Source organism: Lepidothrix coronata, unplaced genomic scaffold, assembly GCF_001604755.1.
Source record: "Lepidothrix coronata isolate B3197 unplaced genomic scaffold, Lepidothrix_coronata-1.0 Scaffold210, whole genome shotgun sequence".
NCBI classification, from domain to species: Eukaryota; Metazoa; Chordata; class Aves; order Passeriformes; family Pipridae; genus Lepidothrix; species Lepidothrix coronata.
Window position 1 is genome coordinate 919,064 of NW_016690390.1, and position 16,393 is coordinate 935,456.

At 43.8% G+C, this 16,393-nt stretch overlaps 1 protein-coding gene across 1 annotated transcript in view; it reads left to right on the plus strand.

The window, feature by feature from the left end:
- Nucleotides 1-16,393, plus strand: part of SEC14L1 (SEC14 like lipid binding 1) — a 41,237-nt gene that overhangs the window by 21,251 nt on the left and 3,593 nt on the right. The window contains 13 exon segments of the mRNA XM_017833063.1: nucleotides 2,096-2,150; nucleotides 2,153-2,229; nucleotides 2,322-2,453; nucleotides 4,516-4,644; nucleotides 4,888-5,122; nucleotides 5,846-5,955; nucleotides 6,689-6,878; nucleotides 9,995-10,083; nucleotides 10,881-10,951; nucleotides 12,512-12,683; nucleotides 12,997-13,131; nucleotides 14,860-14,994; nucleotides 15,484-15,735. Of these exon segments, the coding sequence (XP_017688552.1) occupies nucleotides 2,096-2,150; nucleotides 2,153-2,229; nucleotides 2,322-2,453; nucleotides 4,516-4,644; nucleotides 4,888-5,122; nucleotides 5,846-5,955; nucleotides 6,689-6,878; nucleotides 9,995-10,083; nucleotides 10,881-10,951; nucleotides 12,512-12,683; nucleotides 12,997-13,131; nucleotides 14,860-14,994; nucleotides 15,484-15,735 (1,782 nt within the window).

The window sequence follows — 16,393 nt, forward strand, 5'->3', positions numbered from 1 at the left end:
TAGATGGGGAAAATTCACTGTCATCCAAATGTAAAAAATACTTCGAAAATAGTGAGAAAAATGTTAGATATGTACTGCCCCTGCTCTCCTGTCTATAAAAAATGGTTATAACACGAGGTCCTCAAATAAAACAAAATAAAAGTATTAAATGAAGCAGTCTGAAAACGAGAAATACTTCTCAGTTTTGTTTCTCCTGGAAATCTTTTCTTTTTCTAACTTAGGACAACATTTAACTGCAGTCGTTGCAGTGAAAATAGGGATTAATTTAGGAAGAATGCTGAGACTTGTTCAGTGAGAGAGCTGAGGTACTAAAATGTACAGCCTTCTGTCCAGAACAAGAGCCTTATAAAAGAAATAAGAAATTTCTTTGCCATACTAATAGGACCAAAGAAGGAAGAAACTTCTTATACCATGTTAATAGGAGCCATCCTCCCTTTGTGCTGGAGCTGGGAAAGACTTTTCCCCCACTGCTGGCTCCTGTGTTCCAACACTAACGCTCTGTCACTTCTATTGTGCAGACATCCCAGAGCCCAGGAATTATCGCTGTTCTTCCTTTAAACAAAACCAGCTGTGCACAGATGAACTCCTGAAGAAGGGACCGTGTGTCCCCCTGCCCTGGTTGTGCTTCTGGGGCCTTACAGAGGAGCTTTATGAACTCGGGACGGTCATGCTGCAAAAATGGATTAAAAATATGCACGAGGGAAAAAAGCCGGCACTGTTTTAGTGCCTTGCCCCGCTGTCACCATAGTAACACTGCCTTCAGACTGGGGTTGAACACTGGTAATAAACTGAAGTATTTTAATTGTTCTAAAGGGAGAATTAAGAGACCTTTTCTCCTCTGGGCCCACCATTGCATAGTTTGTGCAGCTGCTGCTTATTTTGTTCCACACCCTCTCCCTGTTGGTGCTGCAGCCCAGCTGTATTCAGAGCAGTTAAAATCATCTATAAGGACAGGGTGGATATTTTAGCTCTTTTAAAGAGTTGTTTCGTGATGTTCTCTGAGGTTTACTTTATTTAATCTTTCTTCTGCATTGGGACACCTTGCAAAATCCTTTTCACCAAAGCCAGTGAGGTTCTGATAACAGCAAAACTGAAGTAATTTGGGATGTGGAAAGCAGGCTAAAGAATTTAGTTACTTAAGAAAAAAAAGCCAAAGAGAAGCAGAGCTATTGTAGTGACTATGAAAGAAAAGGAAAAAAATAACAGTTGTGTTGTTTTCTATAGCCACAGTGGTTCTAAAACTAAAATTCAACGAGTTTATTAATGGGGATATCACCCATTTTCCTCTTACCTGTTTTACTGATCCCAGATTCTTTACTATCCTGTCTGAGTGTGTCTGATTTAATGCCATCTTCTCTCTGTGTGTCAAGTATTTAGGAGATAACTTATTCAAATGACTTCATTCTTTCACCAGAATCAAAGCTGTTGCTAGCTCTGCATTATTGCAAAAACTTTACGTTTTCAGAAGTGTGAAAGGGCCTCATTGTATTGCAAAGACTGACTGACTGTTGTTGGACAAAGCTGTGAGCTGATAAACTGCAGTGAAATCATTATGAACACACTGCACAGGGAGCTCGAGAGCTCTATTAGCTTAAGAAATAGCTTTTGAAATGTTTTTATGAGACCTTTGGGAGCTGTAAGAAAATCCCTCTGGACAGCTTGGTGAAACACCGGTAATTAGCATGTGGAGGTTTTTTTTTAATCCTACACATAATTGTTTTGTCCTGTGGTATTTTAGAACTAGAGGGTCTTATTTTCCTGTTACTGCTGACAAGAGGGTTGTCGCTGCACAAAATGAACAACTGCCTTTTTCAGAGGGAGGGGAGAAATGAGGTATTTTGTGTGTTTTAAAAATCGTTTTACTGGAAAGGAGTGTATTAATAAATGCATTGCTTGGAATACACTGTGGCTCTCAGCTGGAATGTGGACTCAGTGAAGCTCAGCCCCTTCCATGGAAGCTCTGAAGGACATTGAGCCTCCAAATGCTGGTGACATCAGCGAAGGAATTCTGGTGACATCAGTGAAGGAATTCTAGGCGCACCCTCGGGGATTAATTGTGATGGTCGTTTGCTTTCTTCTGTTTCCATCTGCGTAGGCATATGAAAGAAGGTTTCCTACGTGTCCTCTGATCCCTATGTTTGTAGCCAGTGACACTGTGAGGATGAAGCCATCCACGTGATTGAGCGGCGCTGTAAGCTGGACATCGACGCACCGCGGCTCCTGAAGAAGGTGATGAGCTTTTCAGTACCCATTTTATACTTCTGGAGGAATCCTTTCACATGAGTATTGTATCTTAACACAATCTACCTTCTCTTCCTCAGATTGCAGGAGTGGACTATGTCTACTTTGTCCAGAAGAACTCTTTGAACAGACGAGAGAGGACTTTGCACATAGAAGCCTACAATGAAACCTTCTCTAATAGAGTCATCATTAACGAGCACTGCTCTTACACAGTGAGTAACAGGCTCTTGGTGGTGCCACAGATGGAGCTAGATTAGATTTCAGGACTCACACAAACAGAAGTTGGGTTGTTCTTGGCTTTTGCCTTGCAAGAAAAAATAACCAGCACACTGCCATGAGCGATAATTGTTGTCAGAGTTAAATGTGACACACTTGCTCGGAGAACTGAGACACGTTTGGCACCCTCTTGCTTGAGCATCTTCTCAGAGAGCAGAACACAACACAATTTGCTGCGTTTGACAGCTCTGTTTAGGCAAATCTGTGGTCTGTAACAGCAGTGTGGGACTTGGTGAGGCTGATGACACCCTGACAGAACTGTCAAAGCAAAGTTCAGCAGAGCTTGTTTGCCTTCTGCTCAGCTCAGGCAGAAGTTCATCGAGTCAGTTATGTTTTAACCTATTTTTTTTCGTTGTTCTTGGTCTTTAGTGCAGATGTTTTCTGATCCAGAGGAGTCTGGTGGCATGCCTACTGCTCTGCTCTGGTCATGGTTTATTTCTGAATGGCTTAGCCTATGCCCATAGGCACTTAAAGCACATGCTATAGCAATAGAACTTCAAATTGCTGTTAAAGGTCAGATCAAAGCTAACAAATGTAACTAATTTATCTCTATTATAGCATTCGTTTTATGTACAGGTCATAACACTTTCTGTTGTGTACAGACCTGTGGTTAAAAGATAACTGGATGTCAAACCCACTTGACACTATTATCTGATTTTCTTTTAATTTTTATTTCTGCCATTATTTCCAAGGCAAGTTTAAAAATACTTTTCCCCTGCAGTTTTGCTGTGAAAGCTCTGTTTAAACAGGGGAAATGCTGTACAGGAAAGTGCATGTGGTAAATATGTAGAAAACACAACATTTCTTGCCCTGGATCTACTCAATTAAGGAATTACTTAGGTAAATACAAAACCAGATTTTTAATGGAAGAATAAATTGTTTCTAAAAGTTCATTCTTATTAAAGGTAATTGATAATTGAATTTACGAAAATACAGGAAGATTCTTACATGATGTTATTATTATTTGTACTTAGTCTGTACAAGCTATTCTTGTACCTCCTGTTCCCTAAAGCAGAAGAAGCAAAAGAAGGGAAGGTATTTTTTTTCTGTAGTTGTCTCCTTATAAAGTGTTGACAGTGTTCCAAGTCAATTTTAGCATGTTTTGAGGGGGAAGGGAACCCTAAGGCATCAGGACAGGTGCATGCTCAGAAATCCAGAATTTGTGTAGGGACAAGTTCAGAGCCCAGCCCTGAAATGGCTTAAACAAGTCTGTTTTAGCTGAAGAGAGTTTAGAAAACAACTTTTCATAAAAATATCAGCATCAATCATAGAATTTAGGTTGGAAAAAACCTTGAAGATCAAGTCCAGCTCTAAGTACCGACATGTCCGTTTCTGGATGATCTCAGCAAACCAAGAGATGAGCTGAGAGGAGAGGTGGGAGTGCTCTAGGACAGAGTATTCAGCTACATGAGAAGTGTACACTTCTTTCTGTGGCCTCATCACGGGAGAAAAAAAACTAAAATAGTTTTCATTCTGTGAAATACTGAGGTACCTCGTAGGTCAACGAGCAGCAATGCATTGCAGGGTGTCTGCTGGGGACAGCAGTGCCTGGAGGTGCTCCCACTGCACTTGCTGCAGGGCTCAGCCTGGCTGAGCTGGCCCTGGGCTGTCAGTCACAGCAGGAAGTTCACTGGGGAGGCTTTTACCCTCTTGCACAGATAACACTGCAGTCCCAGCCCTTATCTAGAATGAGACAGTGTGTAAAATGTGCCAGTCCTCTGGCTCTTGGCTGGTGCACTAGTGTTTCTCCACCCTCCTCTTTTGTGTTCATTTAAAAAAAAAAAAAAAGAGCCATGGGACCATAGGAGGGCTCCTCAGATTTTTGTCCTTCAGTGTTGCCTCTTCCCAGTCGTGTTTTGCAAGGGAAGGAAGACACTGCAGATTCCTCTTGAGTGTTTTTTGACTGTGTGAACCTGTAAACCAAGAAACATTTCGAATAGTGTGAAGAGAAAAAAACCCTAAATGGGTAACTGAGCTGTATGATCTTTTAACTTGCAGGTTCATCCTGACAATGAAGACTGGACCTGTTTTGAACAGTCAGCAAGTCTGGATATCAAATCTTTTTTTGGTTTTGAAAGCACAGTGGAAAAGATTGCCATGAAGCAATACACCAGCAATATTAAAAAGGTGAGCCTGCAGTTGGGAAGGAGGTGCCTGGCTCCAAGTTACCAAAAGACAATGAGGCTGCTGCTAAGTAACAGGCTGCTCTGCTCAGAAAACTGGGCTGCTTCTTCTTTAGCCTGGGGCAGTGTGTCTGTGTAGGGCTGTGTTTCAAGTACAATCTTTACAGAGATCTGGCCACTTTATAGGTGTTTCTGTGTCTTAGGTGAGTGGTTTTTTAGCAGCTGAAGTAAATTTTCTCTTTTGAAGGGAAAAGAAATAATAGAATACTACCTGAAGCAGCTGGAGGAAGAAGGAATAACTTTTGTTCCTCGCTGGACTCCTCCTGTCACATGTAAATCAGAGAGCAGCACATCCCACACAAGGAGACCAGTTTCACCTGCTATTAATATACCAGAGTCTGCCACAAAGGAGGGCTTGAACAACAAGGAGATCCTCAACACCTCCAGCAGCCCCTCGGAGCCCACTGCAGGAACACCAGATGGTATGGTCTGAGGTGTTTGACTGGGGTTCTTGGTACTGTAGAGCCTCTCAGCACTGTGCAGCTTCTCGTGGGCAGCTGGAAAAGCTCCATGTTGGCTCTTTGTTTGGTGACATGCAATGTTAAAGTGCAGGCTTGCCAAGCAGTGACATGTGGGATAGCTCAGGGAGCTGTTACAGGCTGATCTAGTAAATGGAGATCAGGTACGAGCAGAAAAACTCTTCACTGCTCATTAGGTTGCAAATGAACAGCCTGCTTCTTGCCCTGAAATTCAGGGATGGGTATAAGTGTAGGAATAATGGGTAGGAAACAGCTGAAGCTTCCCTGGACACGGTCTTTTGCTGTGTCTGCCTTCCCCCTGTTGATGAGGGAATTTGGGAAAATTCTTGCACTGAGAGATCAAAGCTTCACTGAGTATTTCTATAAGCAGCAATCCCTGTGGTGCTCTGGATTGATGAGTCTGAATAGACTGGCAAAATGCTTTTGAAAATGTCTCCTTTTGCTCCCTTCCTTAGCTTGCAGAAGGAGAATTTATCTTCTTGATTAAGATGACTGTGTGTGTTGCCTTGCTCATCCTTGCATTGATTCGAAGAACCTTTTATTCAATTCTGACTGCGCAGAACGCAGCAGCCGCTTCTGTGCCCGAGAGAGCAGCACAGCAGATCACTTGGTGCTTTGCCTGGGTCAGCCCAGGGCCACTCTAATCCCCTGCACATCTCTCTTTAGACAAACTAGACGCAGACTACATCAAGAGGTACCTGGGGGACCTGACCCCGATGCAGGAGAGCTGCCTCATCCGGCTGAGGCAGTGGCTGCAGGAGACGCACAAAGGCAAAGTAAGTGACTGGTGAGCTCTCGTGGCTCAGAGCGTGTGATGTACAAAGTGGGCCTGATGAAACAACCTGCCACCCCCTGACTGTGCCTGTTAAGTGGCCCTCCATGATCAAAAACTTAATTAAAACAGTGACTGCAGAAGGAGTTTGTTGTGACTGTCCAGCTGACTTTGCTGGCTGAGGGGCTTAAATAATCCGCGTGAAAGCCTCTCAGAATGTCAGTTAAACTGTCACAGGGCAATATCAGCAGTTTTTTAAGTCTTCCTGCTTTCTACAATAACCTTATTTTTGTATTTGTTTGCTTTGGCCAAACATCACAGTCTCAAATACTGAAAGGAAAGCAGTGGGGCCAGTTAAATCACTTGATAGCAAGGCTGGGTTTTTTCCAGTAGCTTGTGATTTGCATGTGTGTCTCAGCTTCCTCTTACTTGACAATGAAATACAGTCTGTTTTCTGTCCTGATTTATTTAAATTGGACTGACTTGGTATGGTCATACAGGTGGAAATGATTACATTAGAGTTCATGAAATTTTTATCTCCTTTATGAAGGTACCTGCAGTCCCTGACAGGGCTCATGACTGTTTCAAACAAAGGCTGATTTCCTTGAGTAGCTTCCAGTGCTACACACCCTCCTCCTGCTCTGATGCAGGGCTGCACGTTTTTCAGCTTCTATTGTTTGTTTTTCTGTTCTTGTTTCAAACCTCGAGTACAAAACTGGGTTTGGTTTTGTGGACAGATCCCAAAGGATGAGCACATTTTGAGATTCCTGCGTGCCCGGGACTTCAACATCGATAAAGCAAGAGAGATCCTTTGCCAGTCTCTGACGTGGCGTAAGCAGCACCAGGTGGACTATATTCTGGACACCTGGAACCCTCCACAAGTACTCCAGGATTACTATGCAGGAGGCTGGCATCACCATGACAAAGGTATGGATATTGCCCAGCCTTTCTGTGTTCTGAATCAAAGGTGATAGTTGTCCCTCTGGTTAACTGGAGGTGACTGGGAAGATGGTTAGAACTTCTCAGTTGTTATGTAATAAAGACACTTAAATTCACAGAATCACAGAAGGGTTTAGGTTGGAAGGGACCTTAAAATGATCTTGTTCCGTCCCTCTGCCATGTGCAGGGGCAACTTCCACTAGACCAGAGATTGCTCAGAGCCCTGTCCAACATCCCTGGCCTTGAACACTTCCAGGGATGGGGCATCCACAGCTTCTCTGGGCAACCTGTTGCAGTGACGTTGCCAGCTCCCAGGAGCTGCTGGAGGCAGACTCCAAGATCATAGGCTTTCTGACTAATACCCACATGTTTAAGTCTGCTTTGCCAGGAGCTTAAAAAAAGTGATTAATTGTGCTTCTGTAGCACTCTGAGATGCTTAAAAGGGTGTTAGGCAAATGCTGAGTGTGCTCTTTCAGTGATTAAAAGATGTTTGCAAATAAGTACATCTTTGTAATCAATTTATTTCTGATGTTGTTTAAGTCTGCTGATGGCATAAATGATTATTTATTTGGCATTACAGTCAGCTTAATGATGAGAAGTGGAATGTTGCAAAAACATCAAATAGAGCAGGTTTATTTAAGAAGAGAAGGAGCTTTGGCTGAATTCCCTTTGCTTGGTGAGCCAGGCCAGGTCTTTGCAGCACAGACGACTGTGCCTGACACACTCCCTGTCCCTCTGCTTTATCTTGTGCACTGATCTGGTTGCTAATACATACATAGGAATGAAACATGCTGGAATTTGTGGCTTGAGGCAAGCTGGGCTCTTCAGATAAGGAAATGATCTCTCGCTGTGAGCAGATCTGTGTTCTGATTGAGTCTTTTCCCACTAGGCACCATTGTTTCTGCTTGGCTCTTCCTGTTACAGGCAGTGTATGACACAGGACAGGATGCTGCCAGCTGTAGTGGCCAGGAGACAGGGAGGACGCAGCAGAAGTTTAACCAGAGCCTGGCTCTTCCCTGCTGCTTTGGGTTTGACAGACCTCAGGCTTAGAAAGTGGAAAATGAGAATGTGCTTGTAAAGATTGTAGGGGAAAAAACCCTGTGAATAAGTCCTCCCTTTCACCCAGTTCCTTGTCCTTACTTTGCAAAGACTCCCTCTGTCAATAGCACATAAACTGGGTCCTGCCAGTGAGCAGGAAGGTACAGAATGCATCAAAAGGTTGTTTAATGTTCTTCTGAGAAGTTCTTCAGTCTTGTGGTGAACTTCATGCCCCCTCCCTTCCCCTCCAGTGCCTTTGATCTCTCCTGCAGCATGCCCACAAGAAGAGCGTGGCTTTGTCAATAATGGAAACACAGTTTCAGAACTGAGCAATTCTCTGTAATTTAAAATTTTACAGTGGTAGGTTCTTTTTTTAAACCCCCTTTTCTAGTATTGCTCCTTTTCTCCTACATATACTAAATGTGCCAAACTTAAACTGACTGAGTGCTTTTGGCTTTCAGTGCTAAAGCAAAAGCAGAGTGATTGTGAAGCATGTTGTCTGGAATGAGCTATCAGAGCTGAAGAAAAAACGTTATTATTTTGGCTTGCAATTAGCACAGTTTTCTGTACATCTGAGTGGCTTTTATTTTGACAGGAATGCTTCAATCTAATGTCTTTTTAAAATCACAGAGCTCTAATGGAGTATAAAATGCACAGTAATAATACAGCAGTGTCAGCTGAGACTCTCCTTCATGTGTCATTTGGGTGGACCGGGGTTACTAAGCTGTTAGTTTGGGTTTGGATGTGCATGTCTATCCATGAGGGAGGGAGGGAGACCTGCTGTAAAGCTTAATAGCAGTTTTTGTTTAGTGTTTCCAAAGCGAAACAGTTCATTCCAAGATAAGTGTGTGCTGATGTTAAAATAACATTTTCTTTTAATCCACCTGATAAAACACAAAATACTGTGAACTTGCGTGGGGGTGCTGTCTTTGCCAAATTAATAACTTGCCTTGACTCTGCAGTTTTAGTTGGTTGTTTTTTGTTTTTTTTAATGGTTTATCTCTACAGTTTCTTTCCTTGTGTCCCAGAAGACTTGATGATAATTTGATACCCTTCTTGCAGGCTGTTGCACAGACAACAGGACTTGAGGGAAACTTTCATGTAGAAAGCTTTCTTTTTTTCTTCTTTCTGTGTTCTAGCATATTCACTTTTATAAGCTGCTGATTATTTAGCCTGTGTGTTAGAATAGATGAAGCAAAGCTTAAAAAGTGCATCACAGGTTTGAGAGGAGGCTGGGACCTGTTTTGGACAACTAGCTCCTGTTAGGAAGTGCCAGAAATGCAAGCTTTGATTCTCAAATTCAGCCAACACAGTTATTTAGCTTAATGCCTTAGCATCCTGCCAGTGCCAGGCTGCCCAAGTGTGCAGCCAGATGACTGTGGAAAGCAGGGCTCTAATGCAGAGGGTCCAGCTGAGCTGATCTCAGGAGCAGAGTCTGTTCTCACCAGGCTTAACCTGCATAAGCCAGGCTGTGTGCCAGTTCCGCAGTGACAGAGCTCGGAGTGTGGCTCCAGCAAACACTGCAGAAGGCAAAGCTCTGGGTTAACACTTCGTTTCATTACTTCCCAGAACTCAGCGTAGCTACTTTTCTAGAGGGGTTGCTGTTCTATCCAGAGCAGTATTGCAGCATGTGTGATAGAGGCCTTTCAGCCTCCACTGCAGCTCCTCAGTTACAGGAAACACTCGAGTTCATTAGTGTGTCCTGGAAGCTAATAACAGTCCTGTGTCGTTAATTCTGTGTACCAAGATCTTGCGTAGACCGAGGTACTTGAAGTCCTTGAAGGTCGAGGAGCTATTTTTGCATCAGGATGTCTTTGCAAACTTTTGCATCAGAAAACCTTTAACCTCCCAGTTCGAGTTTTGCAGCTCATTTACAGATGATCTGTTGGTGAAGCTGCACAGGGTCCAGGTTCTGTTGCCGCCTGCTCCAGGTTATCCCTCTTCCGGAGGAGTTTTAACTGGTTGTGGTTTGTTTCTGTTTGAAGTTTTAGCGTAAAACCAGCTCGCTCAAACTGTCTCTTGCTGTAAGGTGAGGGTCACTCTGGTGGTTTGGTCTCTCTGTGCAGATGGTCGCCCGCTGTACGTGCTGAGGTTGGGACAGATGGACACCAAAGGTTTAGTGAGAGCTCTGGGGGAAGAGGCCTTGCTTCGATACGTGAGTATTTCTGGAGCCTGCGAGTTGCTAACAGGGTGATATTTTCACTTAGAAATGTCCTCTGCCGGAGCATTCATCGCTCTGGGTATTTTGATGTACTCTCTGGCCGTCTGTTTTTGGTTTGAATACATCTGAAAGCTCCTGGTAGCTGTTCCTTCTGCCTTCTTTCCAACTGCAAACTGAGAGGCGTAGCCTTGGCAGCTCCTGGAGTTACTGGTTGGCATTTTCACGGATTCTTCTGCACTCGTGCAGGGCTTCAAGCACAGCTCTGCGTTTGCACAGAGGAGAAAACGCCACAGATTTTGTCAAGCCTGTACTCCAAGGAGAAGAATAATTTTAAGGAAAAGTGCTTGCCTGTAGTTCTGCCTTTTCTAAAGGCATCGCTCAGTCTCTGTTATTGTGGGTCGACTCAGTTTCCAGGCAGAAAGCTGGCAGAATTCCAGACTTGCACTAACTTTTTTTGACTCCTAATAATGACAGTCACAGCCATAGCAACTGTTAGAAGCAGGGACTGGATTTTCACGTTTCTCCTCCAGTGGCATTTCCAGGCAGACAGTAAATTTTGTTTGCCCTAGTTCTGTTTCAGGGTTTGCTTTCTGTGATTTCAAAGGGGGCTTTAATTTCTGAGTAACTAGGGGTAATCGTAGAGATTCCTAGTTTGTTCTTTGTGGGAGAAAAAAAAGTTTATGCTGGTTTGATCTTGTAGTTTTAATTAGTCTTTGGATATAAACATATTTTTCTTTATCCCGCCTACTGAGTTTGAGACTCTTCTCTAAACCACACACTTTCTTGTACAGGTTCTTTCAATAAATGAAGAAGGACTGAGGCGATGTGAGGAGAATACAAAAGTATTTGGCAGGCCAATAAGGTAAAATAACAAGTGGATCTGCTCTTTGGGAATTACCTGCTTTCATGGTGTGCCTGTGGGGATTGTTGGGCAGTGGAACAAGCGAAGGGTGGGCTGTGTCTCACGTGCAGGTACAAGCACAGGTACAGTTAAGTGAAGCCTCCCAAGTTAGTGACAGAGGGAATGTGCCTGGGGCAGCCTGAGGGAAGCACACCTGCCCCAGCAGCCTCAGTCTCATTCTCCTGATGGTTCTACTTGGGGCTGCTGTGCTTCTCTCTTCTGCTGTTGGATCTCTGCAAAGCAGTGCAGCCTAACTCCCATTTCTGTTTTGGGGAGGATTTTATAGACAGGCATTGGTACAGGCTGTCAAAAAGTCAGACCATGATAATACCATGGATTTCACGTGTTGCTTTCATGTCACTTCTTCATCCATGGTCTGTACCAAGGCTCCTTACACTCAGTTCTTGTTTGCACTGTCCATTTTTTATAAGTGGCTTCTCAGCTCTCGATCCAAGGTGAGGTCATGAGGCTCCTGTGAAACCTGGGGTCTAGTTTTCCAGGTACTGGCACGACTTCAGGTGAAATTCAGTCACAAACGGTTTGCTGTCCCATCCTTCAGTCATTGTAGGGTCACTTATGAAATTGTTAACTGCAAAGTGGATTTATGGGTGTGGAACGAATGCAGGACCATCCCTGAAAAGATCACACATTTCTTGGCCTCTCTTCAATTTCTACCTCCTTCCCTTAATCTGTAAGGTCCAGGGATGTGTGGTATGTCTGCTTATCTTTTCCCTGGTACAGAACTTGCTGTCCTGGCTGTCAGTGGGAGGTCACGTCCCAGGGATAGGTTTCATGTGTGTAACTGAAATTGTGCTGCCTGCTGGATGTTCATTTGTAGCCATAATCCTAAAGGGCTGCATATTAAACATTTAAAGTGAAACAAAGAAGGGTTTGGTGTTTCATAGAAACCTTATGCATAATGTAATGGCTGCTGGCTGGTGCAGCACAGCTGTAAATCTTGAATTCCTGCCCAGGGCGAGACCTGAACTTGGAAAGTAACTGAAACATGTGCTGATGCTCAGTATTAGTATTAAGAACATATCTCTCCCTGTAGAAGAAGCTTCCCTCCCTGAGATCTGACAACAGAATTAGCTCTGACATGTACTGGCACCATTACTGCAGTGTTGTTAGCAGGAAATCTGCCCTGTGAATGTCAAATTGCCTCGTGGCAGCAGCAGTGTGGCCACTTAATTGATCTCCCAGTAAAAGCACTGGTTCAATGTTTGGGCTGGCTCTTGACAGGATTTTTTTTTTTTTACTTGATATGAACCTTTACCTTGAGTCTGAAATATCTGTGGGGGAATCTGCATGATTTGCAAAGTGACCATTGCATGCTCTTAAGGCAGACCCTTAAACTGGAGTGTCTACAGGTACCACAAAGCAAGGAGGTGAAACAGGAGAAACCAAAACATGCAGTGGGCTCCACACATCTCAGTGTGTTGGGCACTTGCATAAGAAAGGAGAATTCTGATGCTATTGAGATTTTTCTATGGTTTTTTTCCTCGTCTTTCTCAAATTCAGCTCCTGGACATGTCTAGTAGATCTGGAAGGCCTGAACATGAGGCATTTATGGAGACCTGGTGTCAAGGCCTTGCTGAGAATCATTGAGGTGGTTGAAGCCAATTATCCTGAGACTTTGGGTCGTCTTCTTATCCTAAGAGCACCTCGAGTATTCCCAGTTCTCTGGACGCTGGTATGTTTGTAATTCAAGGTATTACTCAGCTGTCTCAGTTGCTACACTTGTTGTTTGTAAAAGCACTTTACAGATCAGGTTTTATGAGCAGGAAATGTTGCCATTTGGAAACATGTCTTTTTCAGGATTCCTGCAGTGGATTAAAAAACACCACCTCAGAACTTGCTCACGTAGTGGGTTATTTGGCTTCTTTGTAGTGTGAACTTTGTGTAAAACCAGGATGGTAACACTCAGTGTGATCAAACTGACTCCTTCAGAACTGACTTGAGAAAAATGGGAGAGCCTGATCTATTCTGTTTTTCTTTGTTTGCAGGTTAGTCCATTCATTGATGACAACACTAGAAAGAAATTCCTTATTTATGCTGGAAATGACTACCAGGGTCCTGGGGGACTGTTGGATTACATCGATAAAGAAATTATCCCTGATTTCCTTGGTGGAGAGTGCATGGTATGAATATAAACTACTGCATCTACAGCAGCTTATCTGTGGGTTTTTTTTTATATTTTTCCAGTCCTCTAAGCAAAGAAGCCTCTAAGCACAGAGGGATTCCTAGTGTGGTTTGGAGATGGGGGCTGTGATGTAGGACTCCAGGCTTAGTGGTGTTTTGTGGATCCACTTCAAAAAGAGAAGCACAATGCTTCTCTACAGTGAGTATCAAATAGCTTATCAAAATAGCCAAGCACAGTTCAAAGCCAGAGTCTGTTACCTGACAAGTTCAAGCAGACAAGGTTACAACAGCTCTGAGCAAGAGCTGTCACCATCAGCTGATCAAAAGAGTCTGTGTGACCTAAAAGAGCTGATACCATAAGGAGCCCAAGGAAACGTGAGGCACATCTGCTAACAGGGCTCAACAAACATCCCTGTCTCCTCACACAGTGGTGTGCATTGACCCCCACCAAAGCAGAAAAATCATTTTACTGCAAGGTACTGTAATTTTTAAGTCCCTTGTCACATGCCTTAATAGCTGTTTCCTGCCCAGACTCTGGGTATCAGTTGAATCTGGCGTTGTAACATCTCAATGATACTGTCAGGTCTGTTTTCCCTTTCATGTTTTTGACAACACGGGCTCACTGGTGGATTATTTTTTTCTGGAACCTCCATCATAGTAACACTTAAGTTATTTTTTTTTATCTGAACTCAGCTGTGTTAAAATAGAATCTCAGGCTTGTGTTTTAAGCCCCTGTACACTCTCTAGATTAATTTCTGTACCATTCTTGAAAATACATCTGTGTCTGTTCAAATACAGTCTCAGATGATAATGAAGTACACTTAGATGTGCTGGAGTAGAGCACGTGTTTATCTTCAGTGGGCTGCTTTTTGCTGCAGCAGTAGCTCTCAGTGTTATCTAATTTGGAGCTGGAAGCTGGCAAAATCCACTGCTTAAGTAAGCAAAAATGAATGTTACCAGAAAGCAAATTGCTACAACACTTCCTGCCAGTTACAGGCAGTGGCAGAATCTCTCTGTTCTTCTTTGCTTCTGGGTAGTTGAACAAAAGTGACTTTCCTGAGAACCTTTCAGTTCTCTGTTGTAATTCAGTTACCAAACACTTCCACTGCCCCAGACACTTCTGTGGAACCTTCTCCTGATCAAATAGTTGTCTGACTCCATTGTTAGAGGCTTCTTAAAAAAGAAGGTTGCTTAGGGAAGTTGTGTAATCACTTCCAGTACTGGGCTGTCAGACAGTTGTAACTTCAAAACTGTTACCTTCCTGGCTACAATGTCCTTTCACCTGCTCGAAACTCACTGTATCTCCCAGTATCCATCCTTAAATTTAGCTACCCTGGTTCTTTCAGGTCTCTGTAGGCTCTGTTTTCCAGACTGAGTCACTACTGCCACTTTCCTCAGGGTTCTGAAGTGGCTCACATCTTCCTTCAGTGTAAGGTGGTCTGAGTGATAACTGCAGCATTTGCACAGCCCTTTTCCGTGGTGCTGGCTGTTGTGTTTGTACAAGAGCTGTTCCTCTGGTGTCCTGTTCTGCAAACACCTAAGCCAGGTCATTGTAAAAGAATTTATGTATGTATAATGTACAAGCTGTAAAATTACTTTCCCACTGTTTGCATCTCATTCTTCGGGCTATTGCTGAATGTGAGGTTTTGTTTCTGAAATGGGAGGCAGGGAGCGTGACAGGGAGGGAATGGTCACAGGAGATAATTTTTATGGCTGTTTGTTTTTAGTGTGAAGTACCAGAGGGTGGGCTGGTTCCCAAGTCCCTCTACCGGACAGCAGAAGAGTTGGAAAACGAAGACATAAAGCTTTGGACTGAAACAATCTACCAGTCTGCAAGTGTCTTCAAAGGAGCTCCACATGAGGTGCGGCTGCAGCCTGACCTTTGCTTTCATCTCAGCTGCTGCTCTGGACTCTGTCTGGTGGACTGAGGGTGGTTTAGAGCTCACTTATTTAGTTGCTGTGCTTCCACCTTGCTCTTCTGTAGTTGTACTGCATAATGATGCTTTAGTTGCTGAAGTTTGTGACCATTCCTGGCGTCATCTTGTTGCCGTTTTGAGAATATCACCAGTTTTCATTCTATTCAAAGCCCTTTTCTTCTAAGCAAAGCAAACAATATTCTCAGAACCTGCTTGAGAGCTTCTTAAAGTCGTGTGTTATAATAAAGACACCCCAGCAGGAGGGAATTTGTATCTGAATGCCTCTTTTCAACTATTAAAAAGCCTTGACTTTTTAACAGTGGAAACTAAGCCCCGCAACAAAAAGCTCTGTCCTTTGTCTTTTTTTTTTTTCTGGTAGGAGTTTGCCTTTATTGAGCAAATAGCTGTTGCCTAATATGACTTTTCCTGTCCCAGGTTCTCATTCAGATCGTGGATGCCTCATCTGTGATCACGTGGGATTTTGACGTGTGCAAGGGCGACATCGTTTTTAACATCTTCCATTCCAAAAGGGCCCCACAGCCCCCCAAGAAGGACTCTCTGGGAGCCCACAGCATTACATCTCCTGGTGGGAACAATGTCCAGTTGATAGACAAAGTCTGGCAGTTGGGGCGTGACTACAGCATGGTGGAGTCTCCCCTGATCTGCAAGGAAGGGGAGAGTGTGCAGGTGAGGCACCAGATCCTCGTGTGGGAGCAGATGGAGCCCGGCTCCAAAACTGCCTCTTCTCATTCACAGTGGCTGATGACAGAGTGGTGGTTCAGTCCTGGGCTGTCTGCTCGCTTTTTGGCCAACATTTCAGCTCATGTTCCAGGCTGGATGCTGCAGGGAGCAGGGACTGGATTTACGTGGGACCTGCTGGGAGGGGAGGTTGCATCAGTCCAACAGTGACTGAGGTTGATCAGGAAGGAATATAGAGAAGCCACCTAGAATGAAGTGCACATCCAGAAAGCAGCAAAACACGCTTTGTGCTGTAATTCTGACTATTATTTTCTGAGACAAACAGTCTGTATTTGAAGAATATCATAGTGCCTTCCCTCAGTAGTGAGGGAAGTCTGTAAATAAAGACTGAGCTTCTGTGTGATTGTCCCTCTAACAGCCACTGTGAGGCTGTGGCCAAAGTTCCCGAAAATTTTTTTATGCCATTTTCAACCTGTCTTTTAATTAACAAGTTTGATATTCTGTGCAGTGTATTTACAGTCACACTCTGCCACTGCTGTTCCTTTTGACTTGAAACAGGAGTCGGGCAGCCTGGGAAAAAGGAGCCCCTCAAGTCACCTGGTTGGAAGTGTTAAACTGGAAATATGGGCAGTGACCTCTTGCACTG